This window comes from Nelumbo nucifera, chromosome 5, assembly GCF_055504915.1.
Source record: "Nelumbo nucifera cultivar China Antique chromosome 5, China Antique-T2T, whole genome shotgun sequence".
NCBI classification, from domain to species: domain Eukaryota; kingdom Viridiplantae; phylum Streptophyta; class Magnoliopsida; order Proteales; family Nelumbonaceae; genus Nelumbo; species Nelumbo nucifera.
The window spans coordinates 29,527,304-29,555,058 of NC_142653.1; the positions used below are offsets into that span (position 1 = coordinate 29,527,304).

Consider the following 27,755-nt stretch of genomic DNA (forward strand, 5'->3'; position numbering starts at 1 on the left):
TTTTCCTTCAAACCAATAATGTAAAGTTGCAAACCGTCCAAACTGTTCGACTTGATGGTCGAACCGCTGACTCGAAAACTGATAGCTAGAACAAATTTGTTCCTAGGTCAATTTTTAAAACCATGATAAATAGTGTAATCTCAAATAATAATTTAATCTCTAATAAATGTTAATTAATAAATTATTAAAATACATAATTTCTAAAAATAAATTTATAACAAAAATATGATAAATTAAATTTCAAAAGTTAAATAATAGTTGTTTAATCTTCAATAATTATTGGCAATTTACTATTAAGTAACAAAACAAAAATAGATTTATAAATAATTAATGAAAACATATTTATCAAAAAATACAATAAATAATTACTGAAAATAAAATAAATAATTACTGAAAATAAAATAAATATTAATTTTAGTATATATATAAATATATAATGAATATACACTTTTATTGTAAAATTATTAATTATTTATTGAATTTAATAATCCATAAAATTATAATTAGTATTATTATTACATAATTTCTCATTAATTTTGTAAAGTACTAAATTATTATTAATATGAATATTACAAAATCTATTATGATTAATTTTCTAGTTATGAGATTTTTTTTTTAATTTATTATGTAATTTCTTTATTTTAACTATTTAAAATTTAGTCATGTTAAATATTTTGTTTTTTAAATATTTAAATAATATATAACATATTTAAATTTTTTCAGTATTTGAATTTTGTTTATTTTAATGTTATTATGTAATATTAAATATTTTTATATAATTATTTAGTTATTTTTAGTGTTTTGTTATTTAAGATATTTAGTTATTGAAATATTTAAATAATGTTTTATTTTTGAATGTTAAATTTTTATTATTTGAATAAAGTTTAAATTGAATATTTCATAAAATTATAATTTATATCGTTACTACATAATTTCATGATGAATTTTGTAAAAGTATAGAATTATTAATAATATGAATAGTATTAAATATTTTATAATTAATTTTTGTATTTTGAATAAATATTTTAAAGTTAGTATATAATTTTATTATAATATTTAAATTATTTTGAAAATTTTAATTAAAACTTTCATAGATGTACATAAAAAGTGGGTGAGAGAATAAATAAGAATTAAAGATAGTTTAAGAGGGAATATATATATATTTTCATATTTGCCACAAAATCATGGTCATGCACGTTTTTCTATAAGATGTTCCAGAAGATCCTTGCATAAAAGAGTGGAATTCATTCATGTAACTAGTTGAGTTGAGTCTTTTCTATCAAATGAAGATTAAACTTGCATACCAAAGTTAGGTTGAAAGAAGAATATATTTTAACGCTTCTGGGCCAGAAATGTGCTTCAACGTGGCGCCCGTTATTTTGTCTTCTGGCCTTGGAGGAAAGGAGTTCACACAGGAAAGGATTCTTCCTTGTAACAAATTGATTATTAGGTCACCATTTGTCCTCCTCTAAATCCTCCATTTACGTGGACAAGAAATTAAGAAAGTGACTTCCTGTGCAAGTTGGCCTGGGTTTACGGTCAATCCAAGCCAAAGCTATGATTTGAGCCTAAGGCATGGGCCTAGTTCTAGTCTAAAGTCAAGTTCGATCTTTTTCATCTGACTTCAGCTTACGTTGTAATTTAAAGTATTTAGGTTGGGCTTTGATTTGAATTAGGCTCGGGTTGGTCAATAATTCCATTAGGTTTGGATAAATTTGGATTAGTTGAATGTTTTACTTGTTCAATAGGTTGTGGAACTAATGATTGGTTCTAAATTTATGGGCTATGTAAAAAAATATGAAATATGGGTTTCATATATTTAATACTGGTGTGAAATCATACAGCACGCTGAATTAGGAATGACAACGGGTGTGTTTGGGGTGGGGATGTATTCCCCGTCCCCACCTCCGATTCTGAAATTAACTCTTATTTCTGTTTTTGATTCCCACTGGGGATAAAATTTATCTTCCATCCCCGATCCCTGACGGGGATGGATTTCCCATGGGACCTGAATCCTTGAAATTTTTTTAGATAATAGTATTTGTTTGAAAATAAATTTACTTAAAATAAATAAAAATTTTAAATTATAAATAATATATATAATGTAAATAATATATCAGGGTCGGGGCGGGGTGGGGACCTCAATCCTCATCCCCAACCCCGATCCCAACCCTGATTGGGGATTCCTATTAATCCCCATCCCCATCCCTGCCTTACCAAAACAATCCCCATCCCCAACCCATCGGGTCGGGAAAATCAAGTCCCAGTCGGGGATGGGAAAAATTGCCATCCCTACGCTAAATAGTTAAAGCATTCAGCTAAACCTTGCTTGATTTAGATTATGTAAGGGTTAAGGCTTCGTTTGATAATCTGAAAAGTGTTATTAAATGAAGCCTTAACCCTTAGATAATCTAAATCAAGAAAGGTTTATCTAAATGCTTTAGCTATTCAGCGTAGGGATGGCAATTTTAAGTTCGTAGCCTGACACTTAATGCATTGAAAATTGATCTAAAATCTATTTTCAGATATGAAATTTTAAGTTCATAGCTTGGCACTTAAATGCGCTCAGATGTAATAGAGAGGTGCATAAAAGACATAAATGCCCTCAAAGAAATTTTAATATTACATGTTTTTGTCCTTCATGTAACTTGAACCAAACCCTCACTTCGACCTAACGAAGCTCCATCACCACCACCGCTGCTGCACTTTCTCTGTCTGTTTGTGTCGCTCTCCTATATTCCCGCCATCGCCATGACAATTCGGTGAGTAGTAATAATAATATTATTAATTATAAATTATTAGTTATTTTAATATTTTTTATTAAACATTAGTTGTTTTTATTTTTATTAATTATTAATATTTAATAATTATTTTTTTATTAAACATTACTAATTATTAATTATTTTTATTAACTAGTTATTTTTAATTATTAAAAATTATTTTAATTTTTATTTGTATAAATTATAAATTATTAATTAATTTAATATTTTTATAGTCATTAATCATTTTTAATTTTAATTATTTCATTTATTAATTCATTATTTTTTATTTCTATTGTTTCAATATTATTTTGATATTGAAAATTTCAGATGGCAAAACGTTGATCCAACACAAATAAACTTATGAATTTAGAGCCTCTAAAATATTAAAAAACATGTATGCTTCTTTTCAGATTTCAGACACAAAAAATACCTTTTTAACTTTTCAGATATGAAATTTTAAATTTATCAAACATCACCTAAGTCTGGATTCAAGCCGAAAAATAAAAAAAAATTAAGTCTTGCACTCGAAAAGGACCAAAAATCTAAGCCCAATTCGTATAAAATTGAATGTCGAATCGGTCCGAACTTGAATTAAGCCCGCCCATCCTGCACTACCTAGTAGTACGTAGGAGACAAAATTAAAGAATTCATATTCTAGGGTTTTTATGGCCAGAAAAAAAAAAATTAACTAAAGGGAAGTTGGTAGAAAAAGGGTAGTGTGTTAAGCTAAGAAATAAAATGCGCAAAGGAATATTCTACAATTACCAATTTTAATAGTAGGCAAGGGAGATAAAGAGTTGCAACGGCCATTGAGGTAGGTGTAGAGTTAGGTGTATTAAGTGCACCGCCTTGATTGCACAGAGGATAAGGTACCTTTGCAATCCCTACGTTACGTATGAAGCTTTTCTGGCCACATCTTCGCTAACCAACCCCCCGCACTTGTTAATAATTAATAAAGGCTTTTGGTACGTAACGTGGCTTTCTACAGCCTAGTCATTGCTTCAGAGCGTTACCAACAACACACCAACCATTCCATAACTACAAATGTACATTATACAACGTTAGTACTCTTCTTCTAATATCATCAATTCTGTCAGCAGGAACTGAAATCCACTGACATATTGCTTTTTAAAAGAGTAATCAGTAACAGACCAGTTGACCTTTCAAATTTTTTAAGTACTCCCACCTAACCGCACCCATGTAAATTAAAGTTATTCTTGTACTGGATTTGATCTAAAGCAACATTAATGTAATCTTACATTCAAACATGTCTATGATCTGAAGAAATTTCTCACTGATTACATATATATATAATATTTGTTATTCTGAACAACTCAAATGTCGGAATGTTCCTTTGACTAATAACTGGCAAAAATTCAAAATGAAGAGATGAGCTATAATCCTATAACCATCTGATAAAAGAGTCCCAAAAACCATCAATAATCATATCACATTACAATAAATAATTAAAAGATGCTTCCATTATTATTTTTTCTTTTGGTCAAGTTCAAGGTCTTTAGATGGTTCTTGTCATCCTTTTCCTAGTTCTTCAGTTAGATTCTCTTCTGGTGCAGTTTTAAGTGCTTCAATGAACCCTCTTTTGCTCACCAGTTACCCATCACCCACATGCCCAGATCACTTCATAACATCTCTCACAGACTGAAGGAATTCAAACTCATCATTGATTATGTCAGGCTCAAGCATACTTGGTTGCAATTGATCCACATCACTTCACGCATCTACCTTTCTATGCGTCCAAACATCAACACTAGCTTATGTGAATTTTCGTCTCTTCTTCTGCCAAAAAAAAAGACATCAATGTAATCATGGAGCAATAACTACTCCAACTTATTTGGATGGACTGACTTATGTGAAAGTAGTTTAAACTGTGAATCTTATATTACCTTTCCTCTTGCATTAGAATGCTTGAGCAGAGGAGCTTCAAAAACGTGAAAATTAAATGCTAAATGAACTTTAGAATTACTGACTACTGTAGTCTCCTCATGTTATGACTTAAAAGCTTTCTAGTCATTGTCATTCTTTGGTGGATAATGCATAAACTGAGCAAATACTTACTGTTACTGGTAGTTATATCAGTATATGACTCTATGCATGCTGCTGGAGTGGGAAAGACAAAAAGGGAAATTAAAAAAATGTCTCAATACTCTCTAAGTTAAATCATTAGTATGAAGTGACCTTACCTCAGTTGACTCATCTGGATTAAGTACAGGCGACATAGGTTTCCTCAGGTTATTTATCTGTGCAAATCTGGTTGGTTGAAAAGTACCTTATCTGAGATCAATTGCTTTTCAGAATACTTGATCGATCTGAGCCCCAAAAAGAAATTAAAGGAGGGGAAGTTGGATCACTCCAGTTTCAACCATTCAACTGGTTTTGGGATTGGCCATGCCCCCGTTAGCCCCCATTAATGATTGTGTACGAGTGTCTGACTATGTTCTCTGAGTCTCTTCACTCGTCAAATTAGTTCACACAGCTTCACGTAGTACATTTTATATTTGAGGCACGCTCTATTAAATCAGTATAGTTTAACCATCGGGGGGAAGTCATGTGATTGTGAAGTTTATGGCAGAAAACATGAACGCGATTAATACAAGACATATTGCCTTAACTCTCAACATCTTCAGCAGCAACTGAGTCAAGAAGGTCTTTTGTTTCATTTTCCCAACATAGCCAACTAGTATGAACTATAAAATTTCGAAGGGACTTCCTTTATTCTCACCATCCAACCTAACCCAAGCCATAACCCATGAACGTCAGCACCTTAATTTCCACCACCCATTTATTTGTGCTCTTCAAATTTGAGCCACAATCAGTAGGGACAGGGGAGAGGGAGGGGGGTGAGGAAGGCATGGGTGTACCTAACTCCCAACTGACCTAACCACATAACTAAACTGTCTGCATTTTTATTAATCAAATTCACTGGTACCCAGATACAAGAGCAGAAGATTAAAGCTTGAACCATCTTCCTATTCACATTTATGGATGAAGCTTTGGACAACACAAATTTAATGACCATGTGTTCTATCGCCTTCCCATTTCGCCAGCTATATTTAAAATACATGGTCAATGCTGTCAATTTCAAATATGCAGTTACAGTTTCTCCCTCTCTCTCTTGTTTACTGTGATATGATCTAGTGAGAGTGTGAATTCAAGGTGAGAGGAGAAGGAAAGTTTATCGAAATATCCTTGATAAGGTTGAGAATTTTGGTTATCAAACTAGCTGTCTATTTGTCTGTCCTCTTTGCATCTTCTTAAGGAGGGAAGGGTTGGTCGACTACATCACCCACCTCACGGTCAAGATACGCCACCCGAAAAAATGGGGTTTCCGATGAAATATGGGAGCCTTATAGACCATGGCCCATGGGATTTAATTTATTTGTTTGTCGTTCGGATTGAGATTAGCGGGAGAAAGAGAGGGAGGGAAAAAGGTGGGAGCTTTGTTCTGGAGTTGGGCCGTTTGGGTGGGGGAGGAGAGAGAGAGAGAGAGAGAGAAAGTGAGGTAGTTGGGAACTACTACAAGAATACAGGTAGGCAGGTGACACGTGCAGCTCTCATTAAAGCCGTTAACACCCCCTTCCCTCTCTTATGCATTTCCAAAGATGAAGCGTTCTCAAACACGAACACAACACAGACATTATGGGCTTGTTCGGTTATTGCCTGCTTTCTAACTCATAATGCATCTTATGATCCAAAGCAACAGAAGAAATTTTACTTGACCTTTTGTGCTTCACTTGTTATTCTCTAAGGTACAATTTACTCAATTCTTCATCTTTGTTTCTGATTTAGTTAATTTTCTTGTTTGGTTGTTTCCTTTATTCTTTTTCCTGTTTTGGGTCTGTTGTCATTGTTTCTCTTCCGGCTTTTGGGGTTGGGAGTTGTTGTGTCAACTAAAGAGTATCGGAATTACTCGTACTCCACGAAATAGTATTTAGTTAAGGTGTTTGCGTTATCTAAAACTAGTTTAGTTATCTGTGGACTTGGAGATCTCAGTTGCTCCCTTGGAATATTATCTGTTCAATTGCTCTGTTTTTCTGATTATGAAGTACGGGAAGTCTCTTCTTGCCGTTTCTCTTAATTTATTTTTCCCCTTTCTTTTAGTAATTTTAATATGGATTTCTCTTTATTTCAGCTCTATCGTTGAAGGGCTGTTCAGCTTTTCTTTTGTTAATTTCGCTCACTATTTACCAAGTGCTAGCATCAGTTACTAACTTTATCGAAAGAAGATCATTTTAAGCAATCCAGTGTAGGGAAATTTGATTAATAAGTTGTTCAAGAAGTATCAAATCTTTGGTTTTGTTGATTGCTGAGTTTCTGATGATACAGCATGTCCAACGCCCAAAAGGCTCCACCAATGGCTGGAATTTGGCGTGGGAATGGGGTCCTAAATGGAGCAATTCCAATCAGGCAACAAGCTACAGTATCTGAAGTGGAAGATTTCTGCTATGCCCTCGGTGGGAGGACTCCAATCCATAGTATCTTAATTGCAAACAATGGAATGGCAGCAGTGAAGTTTATACGTAGTGTGAGATCATGGGCCTTGCAAACCTTTGGTTCAGAGAAGGCAATCCTGTTGGTGGCCATGGCAACCCCAGAGGACATGAGAATCAATGCAGAGCACATTAGGATTGCTGACCAGTTTGTGGAAGTTCCAGGTGGGACCAATAATAATAACTACGCCAACGTGCAGCTCATTGTAGAGGTATGTATTCTGTTTACACTATTAGTTTGTTCTTTTAGTTGACAAATGAATACTGAGCTCTACTGAAAAGCCCTGCAGGATCAATGGTTCTCTAACTAATAGAATTCTTGTATAGCAAATTGTGTCAATTACATCTGACTAATACACTTCTACTTTTATAGATATATATGTAAAGGAAAGTACGAGAGAATCAGAGAATGTAAAATTAATAAAATGGCTGTTATTTGAAAGAATTCATTATCTAGATGTTGAAGCATATGTTTTGATTTTTATCAAATGATTGTTGCCTGTTGGTCGTTGTTGCTTTTCTATCCCATTGCTGTTATTTGACAGTTTGATTATTCCAGTGTTGAACTTCCCTATCCAAAAAGGGAGGGGAAATATTCAACTTTTTTTAATCTAACTTTTGGTCATTAACAGATTGCAGAGATAACACGTGTTAATGCAGTTTGGCCTGGTTGGGGTCATGCATCAGAGAACCCTGAACTTCCAGATGCACTAAATGCAAAGGGAATTATATTTCTTGGCCCCCCTGCTGCACCTATGGCAGCATTGGGAGATAAGATTGGTTCATCCCTAATTGCTCAAGCAGCAGGCGTACCAACCCTTCCATGGAGTGGCTCACACGTAATTTTCATTATGTGCTTTGTTTGATTTTTTGCTTCATGGGGTTAATCAGTGTCTAACACTTAAAACTTTTCTCTTCCAGGTAAAAATTCCACCAGAAAGTTGTTTGGATTCTATACCAGATGATATCTATCGGGAAGCTTGTGTTTATACAACAGAAGAGGCGCTGGCAAGCTGTCAGGTGGTGGGCTACCCTGCAATGATCAAAGCATCTTGGGGTGGTGGTGGTAAAGGCATTAGAAAGGTCAGCTTCATCCTTGACAACAATGAGTTTCTCATGCAGGATGTTATCACCATTATTTTTGAAGCAACAAATTTTCAAGAAAAATCTTTTTTTTTTTAATTCTAAATGCATATTGAATAACTTGGTTTGAAGTTCTTCAAGTCTCATTTCAAACTTTGAATGGAATATGAATATATCCACTTTTAAAAATTTTTAGGTTCATAATGATGACGAAGTGAGGGCATTATTCAAGCAAGTCCAAGGTGAAGTTCCTGGCTCTCCAATATTTATAATGAAGGTTGCTTCCCAGGTATGACCATCAACCTTTCATCTGGTTAACTTATTTACCCTAAAAAGCTTGCAGTTCCAAAAGTTAATCTTGCCTTGACAGTAAACTTGTTTCTTCATTTAGAGCCGTCATTTAGAAGTCCAGTTACTTTGTGATCAATATGGCAATGTTGCTGCCCTGCATAGTCGTGATTGCAGTGTTCAGAGGCGGCACCAAAAGGTGGTTTTTCCTTATATGCTTTCGTTCAATGTGGGTGATTTTTATAACCATTTTCTTCTTATTTCATTTTTACGACTTTCTTCTGGTGGGGAGTTGTTTTTTTTCTGGTTTTTTTTTAACCAAAATATCTTCACCATAAGGTGTTAACATTATCATTTATGCTAAATAGATTATTGAAGAAGGTCCAATTACTGTAGCACCATGGGGGACAGTGAAGGAGCTGGAACAAGCAGCAAGGAGGCTAGCTAAGTGTGTAAATTACGTTGGTGCTGCAACCGTTGAGTATCTATACAGCATGGACACTGGCGAATACTATTTCTTAGAACTCAACCCTCGATTACAGGTTTGTAGTAGTACATGTATGTTAGACATTAAAGACAGTAAGTTGTGTTATTGTATTTAAGGGTGCATCATTATTTGCTTGTGTTAAGATGGAGGAATTAACCAAGTTATATGATTCAAACCATCAACCTGATCTCAACCTTAGAGAGTGAGAAAAATGAACGGTTCTGACCCAAATAACCAATTCATGGAGTGGGTAGGAATATCAAGCTTGAAAGTTGGAATTCTCCTAATATTTGGAGCATTTGTGGAGCATTTATATGTATGTGTATGTAGAGTATTTATGTTCATAATGTAAGTTCAAGTTGAAAGAGAGAAAATTGTATGCACTAGTTGTAAGTTGATATAGATGAAAAGTGAGGGAAATAGGAAGTAAGAAAAGAGGTCTAACATGGGTGGTTTTGAAGTCTCATTATTTGGCCAAAGAAGAGGTTTGACTTGGGTGACGAGTAAAAGTACTAACCTTCTTTACTAGAAATAGGAGTGGGGAAGTCCCATATTGCCTAGCAGTCGAGTACTATTCACTTTTCTGCCCTATATATAAGTCACTCAAACCATGCCTTCATGTGTCAAAATGTTCTCCATTATTTGCAAAATTAGAACTCTAGTCATGTTTCATATTTTTTGGTAGTGCAGGTTTAAGCTGACATGGCTCTGCAATGGAAGAACCAATGTTTGAACATAAAAGGTGCCACTTGGCATGGTTCTGATTGCTAATGTTAAACCAGTGTTTGAACATAAAAGGTGCCCCTTGCTATGAATCAGATATGTTATACCTTATATAATATCTCTTTGTCCACTAAGAATATCCTGGTTAAATCAATTGATCAATGGGTCTCTTAGATGCCCATTACTTCCATGCATATGCCCAGAAGAGACATGCACCCACATGCCATATTTATACAATATTTAAGCAAATCTTCATGTGCTTGTGTAAATTGACCTGGCTTTGTTGGATATACAAGTCTCTTTGGCCTTTATGTGATTGTTTTGATGTTAATTATCTACTACTCTATTTTAGGTGGAACATCCTGTCACTGAGTGGATAGCTGAAATAAATCTGCCTGCAGCACAAGTTTCAGTTGGCATGGGTATTCCTCTCTGGCAAATTCCTGGTATGCTTGTAGATTCTACAAATTTCTTTTTATCCCTTCTTCTTAGTCATGGTCCTTTATTCAGCACATATTGGTTCACCATGCATGTCATAACTAGAAATAAGGCGGTTTTATGGAATGGAACATGGTGGAGGATATGATGCTTGGAAGAGAACATCAGTTCTTGCCACCCCATTTGATTTTGACAAGGCAGAGTCTGTGAGGCCAAAAGGACATTGTGTAGCTGTACGTGTAACAAGTGAGGACCCAGATGATGGTTTTAAACCTACCAGTGGGAAAGTGCAGGTTAGATTTTTGAATTGCAACAACTATCAACTGTATAGTACTCCATTTCACCTTTCTGATGAGTAGAGTTCATTTGACTCTTTCAGGAACTGAACTTTAAAAGTAAACCAAATGTCTGGGCATACTTCTCTGTTAAGGTATAAATTCCATGGAACTATATGAGGATGGATTGGCTGTTATGCTTAAGGTTCATAAGGAATAGTGGCTGATGTTATGACAATTATGATTTGCAGTCTGGAGGAGGAATTCATGAATTCTCAGATTCTCAATTTGGTAATATTTCTCTCTTAGTTCTATAACTAGAGGATGATCCTCTCAGAAACTTGAATGGTAGATTTGACTTCTCTGAGTCGATCATGTAAGAAACTGAGATTGCTTGATTCATCAAATCCACTAAGAAATTTGATTATTTTAACTCAACTGTAGAAATTCAATTGGGTCTTAATATGACTTAAACATGGAAAAGTAAATAGTAAACTTCAGGAAATGTGGGTTGCAGAGTGACTTTGACAGCAGAGATAACTGCTGTCATTTAGGGCTTTAAACTGTCAATTCACCAAAGCTGGAGGGATGTGGATGTGGAACTGACTATCTAACTGCTATTTCATGTCTGAATGCTCTTGAGGAACCACCTTGGAGGTTTAGGATTTTGGTTAAGAAATCCCAAGTTTTTGGGAACAGATTGAATTGCTTGTTCAAGTGGGTTCCCAGGTTGGCTAACTCCTTAGCTGACAGCTTAGCTAAGGCAGGCAAAGAAAATCAAGGATTTTATTGGTGTTTACTAGGGCCAGGTTCTGAATTGTATACACATTATATAGTTTTTATTTGTACCATCAGATGGTCAGCTGTTCTTGGATGTAATAGTTTCTCCTGTTCTTTTTGGCAGTTCGGGGACATTGTTTTTCTTTTTATGATTGGAAATGAATACAAGTTGTTATTTCATAAAAAAAAGGAAAATAATAAAATCATGATTTTTCTCTGGATTTAATTGCTTTAAAACCTTTTGGAAGTCTTTTATGCCCATCTAAAACCTTCAGAAAATGCTTATTCCTTAACACTAATCTTTTCCTGTTTTCTCTCATAATTTGTTGTTTATGTTATGTCCTATTATTTAATTTACTAACTCGAATTATCAATTGACTGAGGGTGTCCCATTTTGCAATAATTTGATTTGCTTGCACTTTTTTGGCTTCTGTTCTTAGACATACAATCTGAATACCTTTTCTTTTTACACTCATTGGTTGCTAAATCATTAATTTATATCTCAGGACATGTCTTTGCTTTTGGAGAGTCCAGACCCTTAGCTATTGCAAACATGGTTCTTGGGCTAAAGGAAATCCAAATCCGGGGAGAAATTCATACGAATGTTGATTACACAATTGATCTTTTACATGTAATATTCTGATTCATTATGATATTATTTTTCTTTTATCATCATAATTAGAATCTAGTCTCACAGTAAATCAGAAAATGCTAAGATGTTTTTTCTTGTAGGCTTTGGAGTACAGAGACAACAAGATCCATACAGGGTGGCTGGACAGCAGAATTGCCATGCGGGTTAGAGCAGAGAGGCCTCCTTGGTACATTTCAGTTGTTGGAGGGGCACTCTTTGTAAGAACAACAAATTTAACTTAGTTTTTCTCCAGTCTATTTGTTAGAATGTGCCTTCTTTTTTGTTTTAAAGGGTGTGAGCATTATTAATATGTCCTTTTTCTTCCAATTTTCTCTTCTATAGAAAGCATCAACTAGCAGTGCATCAATGGTTTCTGATTATGTTGGTTATCTTGAAAAGGGGCAAATCCCACCCAAGGTAACAAATTATACCATAATCTGCCTGAGATATTCAGTTTATGCATTTTCTTTTGTTATATGTGCTAATAATAGTTAACATAACCCTCCTTACTTACAGCATATATCCCTCGTCAATTCTCAAGTTTCTTTGAACATTGAAGGAAGCAAATATACGGTAAACTTACACATATTTACTTTGGTTATAGTCTTATGGAGGCTCCTTTTATCTTTATCTGAACACGATTAAAGCTTTTACCTTGTTAGGTTTTTTATTACTCAACTAACTTTTGATGGCTTATTCCCTAGATTGAAATGGTGAGGGGAGGACCTGGAAGCTATAGATTGAGGATGAATCAATCAGAGATAGAAGCAGAAATACATACATTGCGTGATGGGGGGCTACTGATGCAGGCAAGCATTCGGTTTGACTTATCATTCATATCCATTCTCTTTTGCTATAAATGTTAAACATGGCTAACATCTAAGTTGCATTGTTAATTTTTGTAGATCTGGTTTTAACATTTAATTAAACTTCTTAACATCAGTAACATTCAACATGCATTGCTGAGTTGCTCATGCTATTTCTGCTCACTGTATCATCCGCAACTTCTAAACTCCCACAGTTTAATTTGGACATAGACATACTCCTTGATATAGAAGCGCTTATTCCACCAGAATTATCATGTAAAACATCTGCATGGTTTGGTAATAATAATGACAAAGTAGAAAAGTTTGGACTACCTGTTTTGATATAAAAACTGTAAAAGAAAGAAGAAAAGGTTTCAGCTGAGAAAGAGAGAGAAGAGAGATAGAAGAGAATGGAGAAGCTCAGAATTAGGTCTGGCTGCCCCTTTCATTAGATTATATACTCATAAATAAAAGAAAGTACAAAGACAAGAATGCCCTTAGTAAGTCGGCTACTTGTGATAGCTTAATAAACATTCTTAACTTAAAACATAAACTAATGGGCCTAAGGCCCAATAACTCTCTAACTATGTTATGCAAATAAAAACAAATTATATCGGCCCAAAACTCAACACTCCCCCTCAAGTTGAGAAAAAATGTCAAACATTCCCAACTTGTGTAGATCATGCTCCAGCTTGTTTCTTGCAACTGTTTTGTAAGAACATCAGCAAGTTCAAGTCAGATGCAACATATGACAATCAAATTTCTCCGAATGTCACCCTTTCCCTTATAAAGTGTCTATCTGCTTCTATATGATTCGTCCTATCATGCTGAACTGGGTTGTGGGCAATGTTAATTGTTGCTTAATTGTCACAATATAGCATCATAGATTCTTCGGCCTCAACTCCAATCTCCCCTAACAAGGAACGGATCTAGAGGAGCTCTGAAACACCATATGCCATGGCTCTATATTCAGCTTTTGCACTTGACCTTGTCACGACTCTCTGTTTCTTACTCTTCCATGAAACTAAATTACCTCAAACAGGAGTACAAACCCTTGATGTAGATCTCCTATCATCTAGATACCCTACCCAATCAGCATTTGTGTAAGCCTCTAACTTCAACTACCCATGGTTAGCAAACAATATGCCTCTACCTGGGGTGTCCCTTCAAATAAGAAAGTATCTTGTCAATAGCCTCCCAATGCTGAACTTGTGGGGCATGCATGCATTGACGCACCACACTCACTACATAAAAGATGTTTGGTCATGTCATACATAAGTATAGCAACCGCCCCACTAACCTCTGATATCTTCCAACATCCTTCACTAGTTCACCCTCTGAAGCATTTACCCTATGGTTCTGAGCAATAGGTGTATCAACTGCCCTTGCCTAAGTTTTCCTATCTGCTGTAGTAGATCTAGAACATACTTCCTCTATGAGATGAAGATCCCATGCTTGGACCTTGCCACTTCAATGCCCAGAAAGTACTTCAGCTCCCCAAGATCCTTAATCTCAAACTCTTTGTGCATATTCTTCTTTAGGATATCAATCTCACTCAGATAATTTCTTGTGACTACAATGTCATCCACATACACTATCAAAACTGACACTAGTGACCCCCTCCTCTTCATAAAAAGAGATCAGAATGAGTTAGAGTATAGCCAAATACAACCAATGCACTTCTAAACCTGTCAAACTAAGCTTTGGGTGATTGCTTTAAACCATATAGAGACTTCTTCGACCTGCATATCTTTCCTTTTTCCACATTATTGTAGAAACCAGCTGGAAGATCCATATACACCTCCTCTTGCAAGTCCCCATTGAGAAAGGCATTCTTCATATCAAGTTGGAAGAGTGACCAAGAGTATGTAGCTGCTAGTGATAGAAGAATCCGGATTGAACTCATCTTTGCCACTGGTGCATAAGTTTCCAAGTAATCTATGCCATAAGTCTAAGTATACCCTTTTGCAACCAGCCTTGCCTTGTACCATTTTATACTCTCATCAGCCTTGTACTTCACTGTATAGACCCATCTGCAGCCAACTATCTCCTTGCCATTAGGCAAATTCACAATCTCTCATGTCTAATTTTTAATCAATGCTTCCATTTCTTCATGCATAGCTATCTTCCACTTTGGAGAGAGCCTCACTAACACTCCTGGGTGTAGACACAGATTCAAGGGAGGAAAAGAAGGCTCGGTAGGAAGGGGATAATCCATTCTAGGAAAGATAGTGTGAGATGCAATGAGCATTACACTTTCTCTTCCCTTTTCTGAGGGCAATAGGGAGATCAAGGTCGTATGCAATGGTGTTAGGACCAGGGGTAGTAGTATTAATGGGAACTAAACCATCAAGGGAAACAAGAGGCATACCTGGGGTCTTTATCAGTCAAACTTGGAATCTCCGATTAGCCGATAGGGAGTGATGTGGGTTCCTCTGCTGTGGATTCAACCTCCATGTGCTGTCGTGTAAAACACTGAGAGGACGCAATGGAGGTGGCAAAGTGGGTGAGATAGGTAGGTCAGACACTGGAGTAGACAAAGGAGCTAGAACAGGAAGTGGTATAGATTGCTCACTTCCTTCTCCGAAACACTCCCCTTGAGAAGAACCCCCTAAGAAAAAAAGGTGTGGACTCAAAAAAGGTGACATCCATAGTAACATATTGACTCCCGGAGACTGGATCACAATAACAATACCCCTTCTAATTTCTTGCATACCTAAGGAAAACACACTTCTTTGCCTTAGGGTCGAGTTTTGAGTGGTGAGGACCAAGAACATGGGCAAAGCATACACACCCAAACACCCTTAGGAAAAAGAAGGATGAACGGAGTGCTATATCGAAGAACACGAGAAGGCATTCGGTTAATCAAGAAACCTGCTGTAAGAACTTCATCACCCCAAAAATGAACTGGAATTGTAGAGCTCAACATCATGCTTCTTACTACTTCCACAATATGTCTATTCTTCCTTTCTTCTACACCATTTTGTTGTGGAGTGTATGTACAACTGTTTTGATGGACAACTTCATGCTCTAATAGGTATGATGCCAGTTTTTTTTTTTTTTTCAAAGTATTCCTTGGCATTGTCTGATCTAAACACTTTCACTTGTACCCCAAATTATGTCAGCACCATCTGATGGAATTGTTAAACCAAAGACAGTACCTCATCATGGGATTTTATCAAATATATCCAATAGTACTAAGAATAATCATCCACAAATAGAAGAAAATACTGATATCCACCCATAGAGGAAACATGGTATGGCCTCCACACATCAGTATGAACAATATAAAAAACAAAAGAAATTTTTTTGTTACTTGCTTTAAAGGAATGTCTATAATGCTTTCCAAGTTGACAACCATCACACTCCAAACTGGACAAATTGACAGGATCAAACAATTTTGGAAACAAAAAACATAAAGAAGCAAAAGACAAATGTCCTAATTGATTATGCCAAAGCATAATCTAACCTACTGATTTTGACTCAATACTCTTGCTAACATGATGACTTTGATGACTAGAAAGCTCATCAAGAAGATAGATTCCATTCACCTCACGACCACTCCCAATCGTCCTCTTTGATTCTAGACCTTGCAAAACACAATGATCAGGGGAAAAATCACTGAACAGTTCAAATTCTTTGTCAAGATACTAACAGATAAAAGATTAATGCTCAGTCTAGGAACATGAAGGATAGAAGAAGGTAGGGTAATGGTATCGGTTATCCTGACAAACCCTTTCCCAGCCATGGGAACATGTGATCCATCAGCTGTGGAAACTCTATCTCTGCCAGAGCAGAGGTGGTATGAGGTGAAAATGGTGGAAATGTTGGTCATATGTTTTGAGGCTCCTGAGTCTATAATCCAAGGAGGTCCCCCTTACCTGTGGAGGATACATAATTTGCAATGGCATGTGAACTACCTGTATGTGCAAATGAAGTAGAATGACTACCTCCTGATCCACTTGCACCTTGCTGTCCACTTGATAATGAGTTGGAACTGGTTGTATTGAGTAGGAAAGTTTGGACAACCTGTTTTGATATAAAAACTGTAAAATAAAGAGGAAAAGAAGAAGAAAAGGTTTCAACTGAGAAAGAAAGAGAAGAGAGATAGAATAGAATGGGAGAAGCTTAGAATTAGGTCTAGCCACCCCTTCCATTAAATTATATACTCATAAATAAAAGAAAGCACAAAGACAAGTATGTCCTTAGTAAGTCAGCTACTTGCCTACTTGTGAGAACTTAAAAAACACTTAACTTAAAACATAAACTAATTGGCCTTTGTCTCAATAACTCCCTAACTATGCTATGTAAATAAAAATGTTATATCAGCCCAAAACTCAACAGACAACAACATATCAGATATATTTATTTGTATTTGAAATATGTAAAGAATGGTAAGGTAAATAGTGGAGAGTAAGACTTTCATTAAGGCAAGATTTTTCATATAGGAGTCTTTATATGCCTGACATGCTTTTCATATTTTTCAAAGCAAGTTACACTAGATTTTATATTTTCTTAATTTAGTTTGTCTATTCAGTAGATGGATTTGATTTTATTGTGGGTCAAAGAAAAGGAGTTAGAGAAATTATTTCCTAGATATTGGATCTATCTATGAAATAGAAACCGAACCATAATCTTTCTTTGAAAAATTTCAGTTAATAGCATTGGTAAAGCAATGGTGGAAATTGTGATTTGAAGTTATCTATCTTTTATTTTTATTTTTCAGTGTTAACAGTATATATATTTTGCACAGTTGGATGGCAATAGTCATGTTATATATGCAGAGGAAGAGGCAGCTGGTACTCGTCTTTTGATTGATGGAAGGACCTGTTTGTTACAGGTACCCAATATTACCATTCTTTTTATATCTAGGCTTTATTAAGCATTACCTAGGAGATTAAAATCCTTGTTTTTTCCAGAATGATCACGATCCATCCAAGTTAGTTGCAGAGACACCATGCAAGCTTCTTCGTTTCCTAGTTCCAGATGGCAGTCATTTGGATGCTGACACACCATATGCAGAAGTTGAGGTTATGAAGATGTGCATGCCACTTCTGTTACCTGCTTCTGGAATCATTCATTTTAAAATGCCCGAAGGCCAGGCAATGCAGGTAAACCTTTTTCTACCTGAGTGGATGAGGTTTAAACTTTGTTTCTCTTCCTTCCTTCTTCTACAAGTTGCTTTTGGTGCAGGCTGGTGACCTTATAGCAAGGCTTGATCTGGATGATCCATCAGCTGTAAGAAAAGCAGAACCATTCCATGGGAGCTTTCCAGTTTTGGGACCTCCAACTGCAGTTTCTGGAAAAGTTCATCAGAGATGTGCTGCAAGTCTAAATTCTGCTCAGATGATTCTTGCAGGCTACGACCATAACATTGTTGAAGTAAAAACCTGCATATTTTGCACATTAGCAATCCAGATATAAGCGTTTTGAACAATGTTTCTTCAACCTTAAATGACAGAGCACATCCTGTGAGAAACATTTATTTTGTTTAACTTCATGGAGATCTGTATCTATTTCAGGTTGTGCAAGATTTGCTCAACTGTCTGGATAGTCCAGAGCTCCCTTTCCTTCAGTGGCAAGAGTCCATGGCTGTTCTGGCAAACCGTCTGCCCAAAGATCTGAGAAATGAGGTGTTTATCTCTCCTGACTTTTCTCTCTGGTTTTAAGCTTTTGGAATGGTTTCTTTTAACTTTAATTTATACTGAGCCAAGTTTCTATGTTCTTTTGACTATTAGTTGGATTCTAAGTATAAGGAGTATGAAGGGATCACAGGCTCCCAGAAAAATGTTGATTTCCCAGCCAAGCTATTAAGGGGCATCCTTGAGGTTGGTTCCTTGTTTTATATTCTCCCAGTTTTGTGTCATTATGCAGATATCATTTTCTGATACATATCTGATATTTTCTATAATGCAGTCACATCTCTTGTCCTGCCCTGATAAAGAAAAAGCAACACAAGAGCGGCTTGTGGAACCTCTTATGAGTCTTGTGAAGTCTTATGAGGGTGGAAGAGAGAGTCATGCCCGTGTTATTGTTCAATCCCTGTTTGAAGAATACTTATCTGTTGAAGAATTGTTTAGTGATAACATCCAGGTAGGCTTCTCCATCAAATATGAACCCATTCTGTTCTTGTTATTGTTATTTCCTCAATTACAATTATGTGAACACTGAATTTATTTAGAACGACAGTCAAAAAGGACTCTAATTGAAAATTTGCTTAAAATAAAAGGCCTATAGTTTCATACTGTAGGAACAAATGTGCTTGTATAGTTAACTTAGATTTGCTTATGTGTGCCAAATGTACCTTATTGTCACTAAATGTTTGAAATACTGGTGTTTGAGTGCTTAGTTGACATGTGCACTTTTAGTCATGTATCAGACAGTGGGGATGAAACTATAGAATAACCTTGTTTCTGTGAGGTTCTCACTGACCTCAAGCTAAATATAACAAATCCTCTTCTTGCTACCGAGTTACCTTGAAATATAACAAAATAAGTATGCTGTGATGCCACCTATGGTTGACACGGTTGTTCCCCATCCTTGGGAAAAGAATCTCTCTCTCTCTCTTATACACACACACACACACACACACACACACACACACACACACACACACACATATATATATATATATATATATATATATATATATTATGGTATTCTTTTCAATTCGTTTGTTGGTTCAAATTATTAATAATATGTTTGTCCCCCTAATAATTAAATTTGTCCAGGCTGCATAAGCTGAGGTATGTAAATTACTAGTTTATTATATCTTTTCATATTTGGTTAAATGGTGCATTCTGTACTATACACAAAGCTAGTTCAAAACATTGGGCCTAATGAAGAACTTGATTAGGGAACCTGAAAGCTTGAATTCTGTTTCATTTCCCTGAGTAGTGAATGACTTGTAACATTTTTTTATATATTTTCTCTAGGCTGATGTCATTGAACGTCTACGGCTTCAATATAAGAAAGATCTTCTGAAAGTTGTTGACATTGTGCTTTCTCATCAGGTATTTTCTGAAAACTTAAACAGTTATCAGTGCTTCCATAGATACCTCAAAAGTGTATATTGTTGCATTCTAGACTGGCTTGCTTGTTCCCTTGGTTTATTTTGAGACAGTTTTCTTATAGTTTAGTCATTTTCTGTCTTATAGGGTGTGAGGAGTAAAAATAAGTTGATACTTCGACTAATGGAAGCGTTGGTGTATCCCAACCCTGCTGCTTATAGGGATCAACTGATACGGTTCTCTGCTCTTAACCATACAGTTTATTCTGAGGTTTGAATCTCAACCGAGTTATTAAGACTTCATTTTTCCAGTATATGAGACTACATGGATTTGGTGGCCACATTAATTTGCTAAAAATCAATAAAAATTCTTCAGTGAGACAGGGAGACATGATCTTTTAATTGATCATGTGCCCTTTTTATCTCCTTTTGCTTAGATATATTTTTGGATTTTCCTATTTCTATAATAAATTGTCACCCTTGCAATTGAAAGACAAATGTCCTAAAATCCATATTGCAATGTTAATCTCATTTTGTAGTTAGCACTGAAGGCAAGCCAACTACTTGAACAAACCAAACTCAGTGAACTCCGTTCAAGCATTGCTAGAAGCCTCTCTGAGCTTGAGATGTTCACAGAGGAAGGTGAAAATATAGATACTCCTAGGAGGAAAAGTGCCATAAATGAAAGGATGGAGGATCTTGTTAGTGCTCCTTTGGCTGTTGAAGATGCCCTTGTTGGTTTGTTTGACCATAGTGATCACACTCTTCAAAGGCGGGTTGTAGAGACTTACGTTCGCAGGCTATACCAGGTACTACAACTTTGACCCTCAAGATCTTCCGTTTTCCTTTTAAAAAAGTTGCATTTATGATTGCCTATCTAACTCTTTTATCTATTTTCAGCCATATCTTGTAAAGGGGAGTGTCCGGATGCAGTGGCACAGATCTGGTCTTATTGCTTCTTGGGAGTTCTCTGAAGAACATAATGAGAGAAGGAATGGGTCCGAGGATCACAATTCTGAAAAACCAGTGGTTCAAAAACACAGTGTGAGGAAATGGGGAGCAATGGTTATTATCAAGTCCCTTCAGTTTTTATCAATGGCTATTGGTGCTGCTTTGAAGGAAACCAATCATAGCCCTCACGAATTGATGACCAATGGGCACCTAGAACCAGATAGCCATGGTAACATGCTACATGTTGCCCTGGTCGGCATCAACAATCAGATGAGTTTGCTTCAGGATAGGTATCTTGGCTATACCTTTCTTACATTAGTAGTAGTCTGATGTCAGCACTTGAGAAACCTGTGATGCTTAATCACTTTGTAGCAACCTAAAAAGAACCTATAAAAGATCAAGAGAACCTAAAAAGAACATATAAAAAATATACCAGTCCTTTTTCATTTAGTGTTCATTGCCACTTTATTGTCTCACAGATGAAAGAGTCATACAAACAATTAAAATCCTGAAACTCATAAGTTTTACAATGTTCAGACCAACAATCACAGAGTGAAATGCTGTTGATGTTCAAATTAAAACATCTGATTTGACAAATCAAAAGGATTTGGCTACAAGAGGTTGTTTTATAACTTGTTGAAAGGATTGGAGGAAAATAAAGTGCATCTATCATATTCCATTATTTATTAACTGAACCATTCTGGCATTCCCTCGCTTGAGATTTCTTCTCCCTTGGAAGCAGTCTCGCACTGAGGCATGTAGCAGTTTTAAATTTTTCATTGCCAATCTGATTCATTGAACCTGAAGCATACACTGTTCCCTTTTCATGTGTGTTCTCTTTTATGTCTTTGCAGTGGTGACGAGGATCAGGCTCAGGAAAGAATTAATAAATTAGCCAAAATACTAAAAGACAAAGATGTATGCTCGGATCTGCGTGCTGCAGGTGTTGGGGTTGTTAGCTGTATCATACAGAGGGATGAAGGGAGGGCCCCCATGAGACACTCCTTTCATTGGTCACTTGAGAAGCTATATTATGAAGAAGAGCCTCTATTACGACACTTGGAACCTCCTCTATCTATTTTCCTTGAATTGGTCTGTATTGTAATTTTACTGACCTTGAGAAAGTTTGTTTACAATTCTGCCTGATGATCTGATGATATCAATCTGTTTGTTGACATTTTTCCAATGCAGGACAAGCTGAAAGGGTATGAGAATATACAGTATACCCCATCCAGGGATCGCCAGTGGCACCTTTACAGTGTTATTGGCAAGCCACCACCCATTAATAGGATGTTTCTTCGAACTCTTGTTAGACAACCTAACGGAAGCGAAGGGTTCTCAATTTACCAAGGGCTGGATGTTGGAATAAACCAAGCCCAACAAGCTATGTCTTATACTGCAAAGAGCCTGTTGAGGTCTTTGATAGCTGCACTTGAAGAACTGGAACTACTTGTACACAATGATACTGTAAAATCTGAACATGCCCATATGTACCTTTGCATCCTACGGGAGCAACAAGTAGATGATCTTTTACCTTACACCAGGTAATTGTATTTGTATACTGAATTTTTTACTATTTCTTTGTACTCAAGTTGATGCATTACACATTATCTCACTTTCAAGACATTATTTCCAGGAGAGTTGAAATAGATGCTGGCCAAGAAGAAACTGTGGTTGGAATCATCTTGGAAGAGCTGGCACATGAGATCCATCAAAATGTTGGTGTAAGAATGTACCGGCTAGGAGTTTGTGAGTGGGAAGTGAAGCTTTGGATGGCATCTGCTGGGGTTGCTAGTGGTGCTTGGAGGGTTGTGGTTACAAATGTGACTGGTCACACTTGTACTGTGCATGTAAGTTTCTAGTAGGTTTATGATTTCATTACCATTATTCTGTTATCAGGAATCATACAGGTTCAGTATCATTGAGAAAATTCAGATTAATTATGTTTCAAATATATGACTGGTTTTTTTTTTCTGAATAGATATTCCATTCAAAAATAAATCAGAGGAGACAATGGACAAGACTAAAATTAGGACAAACACAGAAAACAATACTACTGAGACTAAAAATAAATCAGAACATACTGCTGAGAACAGACACAGAAAACAATAAAAAGAACTAAAATAAACAGCAAGGAAAAATGGTATGACTAAAATTAGGACTACTCATTACTCTGAATTCCATGAGAGCTCCCAAAAACCACATCCATTCTTTCTGAAGGATGTAATATAGCCATCATTGAGGGTTGAGAATCTATTATCCATGAGTCTTAGAGCCCATTTCTGCTGCAACATGGCTGCTTTCCTTCCTTGTCTGTTAGTGCATCTAATGGAACATTGGATATTTTTCCAACATATGCATAATATCTTTTAGGACAAAAATATGCCTCCCTTGGGCAGTCAACTTGGATCTTGACAGGCTAAGAATCAGGTCTTCGCTGTTAATTTTGAAGTAAACCTTAGACACCTTCATCATAAGTGACAAAAGCATGTCTTTGTAGAAACAGTGCATCAGCTATTTGCAAAGAATCCTTGCACAGATGGGATTTAACTGAAATAGACATCCCTTGGATTTATAACCACACCAAGAGCTGCATAGTTGCATCCTTTGTAACCACCATTGATGCAAACAATTCCTTGCACTGGTGGTTTTAAAAATACATAATCAGATTTCTGATTGTTCTCCACTATAGGATTCAGTGATTCAGCAATTCTGGCCTCAAAATATTCATCTTCTTCTGATAGGTCCTGCAAACAAGATTAAGATCTCGTCATGGGTTAGGTATCACACTATCGAAGACCATATCATTTCTGGAGTTCCATATACTCCAAGCCATTTCAGCAATGAAGGATAGAAACTCCAACTTCCCCTTTTCCTTAAGACCAACTGCATCTAACTAATTTATAATCCACGCATCTAAAGATGATTCATTTTGTTCCACTAGCTTTAAAGAAATCTGGCTACAAACCTTACACAATGAGTGTAGTCACAATTACACAAAGCTTGAAGAATGGAGTCAGGTTCCTTATTACACAAGGAGCAAATTGGATCATTCATAATCTTCAAAGGTTTTCCTTCTCTGATAAAGAATAGCAGCATGCCTTCTAAAGGAAGATTTTCTTTCTTAGGTTCCATTGGAAGGCTCTAGATTAAACTCCAAGGAGCATTGGAAGGAAAATTCTCTGTTAGATCTGCCTAACAAGCCTCTTGACTTGAGTCCAGCCTAACAAACCACTTGACTTCCTCATCAGTATTTCCAATATGGTAGGCTACTCCAACTGAGAATTTTCCTTCTGGATGAGCTGATGCAAGCTTATCTGGACACGAAAAGGAAGGAAGCATGATTTTTAGGATTTCTTCCTGAATTTAATAGGTAGTCATCCAGATAAATAGCTTATAAATCATTACTTAGGAGATCATTAACTATCCAATTTCTGATAAAAAATAATTAACTTACTAATCAAGAACTACAACTAAGACCTAAACAGAGATATTTTAGGGTTCATAGAAGTTATCTCATTTTTGCTTGGTATATGTTTTAGTGTCCTCTTTTGTGTTTCTCAAAGATGTGGTTCTCAAACTAAATTCTCTAGATCGGCCAGCCAGCTGGCAGTTGACCATAGTAGAGTGGTTGCTAGACACTACCATAACATGCACAAACACATAAGGGCAGCCTAGCGCACAAGGTTCCCACCAATGCAGGGTCTGGGGAGGGACAGATGTACGCAACCTTACCCATGCAAATACAGAGAGGCCACTTCCAAGATTTGAACCCTGGTCACCCAGGTCACAATGCAGGAACCCAACCATTGTGCCAAGGTCCCCCTCAACATGCACAAACACATATGAAAGAAAATATAAATAGGAAGATGCAAGAGAATGTGAGGATAGGTCAACCTTGTTTGTTCATATAATATCTCACTGACAAAGCATATGCTTCTCAAGTGAGTAGGGTTTCTGTTCACATCTATTCCTTTCCTCATTGCTAACTCAGTTCTACCCTGCAGTTATACCGAGAAGTGGAGCATACTGACAAGCATGAAGTGGTCTATCATTCAGCTTTCTCAGTTTCAGGTCCTTTGCATGGTGTGCCTGTGAATGCACGCTATCAGCCTCTGACAAATCTTGATCGCAAACGCTTTGCAGCGAGGAAAGCCAACTCCACTTACTGCTATGATTTTCCACTGGTAAAGCCTTATCTTTTTATTTTTTTTTCTATTGTCATCTGGACCTTGATGCTTTAATATTCTTGTTTAAGTAGTAAAGATGGTCTTTTAAGCAAGTATTATGTTTGCAGGCATTTGAGACAGCCTTGAAACGGTCATGGGCTTCCCAATTTATGGATATCAACAAGATCAACAAGCCCATAGATAAGGGTCTTGTCAAAGTCACAGAGCTCATGTTTTCAGAAAAACAGGGTGACTGGGGTACACCTCTTGTTTCTGTAGAGCGCCCTCCTGCACTCAATGATGTTGGTATGGTAGCATGGAGTATGGAGATGTCTACACCAGAGTTTCCACAAGGAAGGACCATTCTGATAGTAGCAAATGATGTGACATTCCAAGTTGGATCCTTTGGTCCAAGAGAGGATGCATTCTTCCTTGCTGTAACTAATCTAGCTTGCGATAAGAAACTGCCACTAATTTATTTGGCTGCAAACTCTGGGGCTCGTATTGGAGCAGCTGAGGAAGTAAGAGCATGCTTTAGAGTTGGATGGTCTGATGAATCAAATCCCGAGCGTGGATTTCAGTATGTCTATTTAACCCCTGAAGATTATGAATGTATTGGATCATCTGTGATAGCACATGAGTTAAAGACAGAAACTGGAGAAACCAGATGGGTCATAGACACCATTGTTGGGAAGGAAGATGGATTGGGGGTTGAAAACTTGACAGGCAGTGGAGCTATTGCTGCTGCTTACTCAAGGGCATACAAGGAAACCTTCACATTAACATTTGTGACAGGGCGAACTGTTGGGATAGGTGCATATCTTGCTCGTCTTGGCATGCGGTGCATTCAGAGGCTTGATCAGCCCATTATTCTGACAGGATTCCCTACACTGAACAAGCTTCTTGGGCGGGAGGTATATAGCTCCCACATGCAACTTGGTGGACCTAAAATCATGGCTACCAATGGGGTTGTTCATCTTACAGTCTCAGACGATCTTGAAGGTGTCACAGCCATTCTGAACTGGCTTAGCTATGTGCCTCCATGTGTGGGCGGGCCCCTTCCCATTTTGGGTCCTTCAGATCCTCCTGAGAGGCCTGTTGAGTATTTCCCTGACAACTCATGTGATCCACGTGCAGCTATTTGTGGTATTCAGGATGGGAATGGAAAGTGGTTTGGGGGGATTTTTGACAAGGATAGCTTTGTGGAGACTCTTGAAGGTTGGGCAAGGACTGTGGTAACGGGAAGGGCAAGGCTTGGGGGGATCCCTGTAGGAATTATTGCTGTTGAAACACAGACTGTGATGCAAGTTATCCCTGCAGACCCTGGTCAGCTCGATTCCCATGAGAGGGTGGTCCCTCAAGCGGGTCAAGTATGGTTTCCAGATTCTGCAACCAAGACAGCTCAAGCATTGTTGGATTTTAACAGAGAAGAACTCCCACTTTTCATCCTTGCCAACTGGAGAGGCTTCTCTGGTGGGCAGAGGGACCTCTTTGAAGGGATCCTTCAGGCTGGATCAACTATTGTGGAGAACCTCCGAACATACAAGCAACCTGTATTTGTGTATATTCCCATGATGGGTGAGCTTCGTGGTGGAGCATGGGTTGTTGTGGATAGCAGGATCAATCCTGACCACATTGAAATGTATGCTGAGAGGACAGCCAAGGGAAATGTTCTTGAGCCAGAAGGGATGATTGAAATCAAGTTTAGAGAAAAGCAACTGATAGATTGCATGGGTAGGCTTGATCAACAGCTGGTCAATATGAAAGCAAGACTTCAGGAAGCCAAAAGTAGTGGTTCCTGTGGAGCTGTTGAAACTCTACAACAACAGATAAGATCCCGTGAGAAGCAGCTATTACCAGTGTACACTCAGATTGCAACCCGATTTGCTGAATTGCATGATACTTCATTCAGGATGGCAGCAAAAGGGGTGGTCAGACAAGTAGTAGACTGGGGTAACTCCAGGTCATTCTTCTACAGGAGGCTACACCGGAGAGTTGCGGAGGGATCATTGATTGGGATAGTGAGGGATGCTGCAGGTGATCAGCTATCTCATAGGTCAGCAATGGATTTGATCAAGAAGTGGTTCCTGGCTTCTAGACCCGCTGGAGTAGAAGATGCCTGGGTGGATGACAATGTTTTCTTCACATGGAAGGATGATCCAAGGAACTATGAAACCTATCTGCAGGAGTTGCGGGTACAAAAGATATTGCATCAATTATCAAATCTTAGTGGGTCAGCATCAGATTTACAAGCCCTTCCTAGGGGACTTGCTGGTCTTTTAGACAAGGTAAACTATCTTCTGATTTTGTTCATGTTGTGTATTATATTTGTTTTCCAATCTCAAAGAATCATTAAGGTCATTGTTGAAATCCAATGCAGGTTGAACCAGTGACTCGGATGCAGTTGATCGCTGAGCTTCAAAAGGTCATTGGTTGATAAGATGCCATAGGTTTCTTTGTAGCTCAAAGCTGCAGCTCCATCTTGAGGACTATGTGATGTGTATAATATTCCTTATCTCAGAAACCGAATACAGTTCTTATGACTCCTTGATCGGAAGTTGTTCTTGTGGACAAAACAGAGTTTCACTGGCATAAGGATGGAAGGATGTGCTCCACCGGTTTAAATTTTGCTATCAAGTGTAAATTATTTTCAAGAGCGCATTTGATTGTCTAAGGAATTTAGATGATGTTTATCTATTATTTAAGAAGGTTCCACCAGCATTGGCAAGCTCCATTTTCCTAACCTGCCAATTGTTTGATCCTTCTGGTTCCAACTGTTCTTATCTGTAAGTAATGACTAATAATTATTTTATTTATGAACAAGGAATAAAGTCTTTCTGGATAA

The 27,755-nt window shown here is 37.0% G+C and overlaps 1 protein-coding gene across 3 annotated transcripts; it reads left to right on the forward strand.

Annotated features, from left to right (window-relative positions):
* Window positions 1–5,695: 5,695 nt before the first annotated feature.
* On the forward strand, window positions 5,696–27,755 carry LOC104600091 (acetyl-CoA carboxylase 1-like). Of its 3 annotated transcripts, none has more exons than XM_088887495.1 (33): window positions 6,371–6,529; window positions 6,913–7,026; window positions 7,107–7,482; window positions 7,903–8,109; window positions 8,192–8,353; window positions 8,550–8,642; window positions 8,745–8,840; window positions 9,010–9,183; window positions 10,204–10,297; window positions 10,395–10,582; window positions 10,669–10,719; window positions 10,816–10,855; window positions 11,851–11,975; window positions 12,077–12,193; window positions 12,318–12,392; window positions 12,492–12,548; window positions 12,680–12,784; window positions 17,535–17,621; window positions 17,701–17,892; window positions 17,975–18,163; window positions 18,304–18,414; window positions 18,520–18,609; window positions 18,698–18,874; window positions 19,717–19,794; window positions 19,939–20,061; window positions 20,330–20,599; window positions 20,691–21,031; window positions 21,596–21,833; window positions 21,933–22,285; window positions 22,378–22,591; window positions 24,749–24,928; window positions 25,039–27,198; window positions 27,291–27,755. In XM_088887495.1, exons 3-33 carry the CDS (start codon window positions 7,108–7,110, stop codon window positions 27,345–27,347), a joined length of 6,819 nt encoding a protein of 2,272 aa, XP_088743621.1. In that variant the 5' UTR covers window positions 6,371–6,529; window positions 6,913–7,026; window position 7,107; the 3' UTR covers window positions 27,348–27,755. The 3 variants fall into 3 exon arrangements, with proteins under 3 accessions (XP_010261220.1, XP_088743621.1, XP_088743622.1); XM_088887496.1 differs by lacking the exon at window positions 6,371–6,529 and adding an exon at window positions 6,747–6,825; XM_010262918.3 differs by lacking the exon at window positions 6,913–7,026 and having other exon boundaries at window positions 5,696–6,529.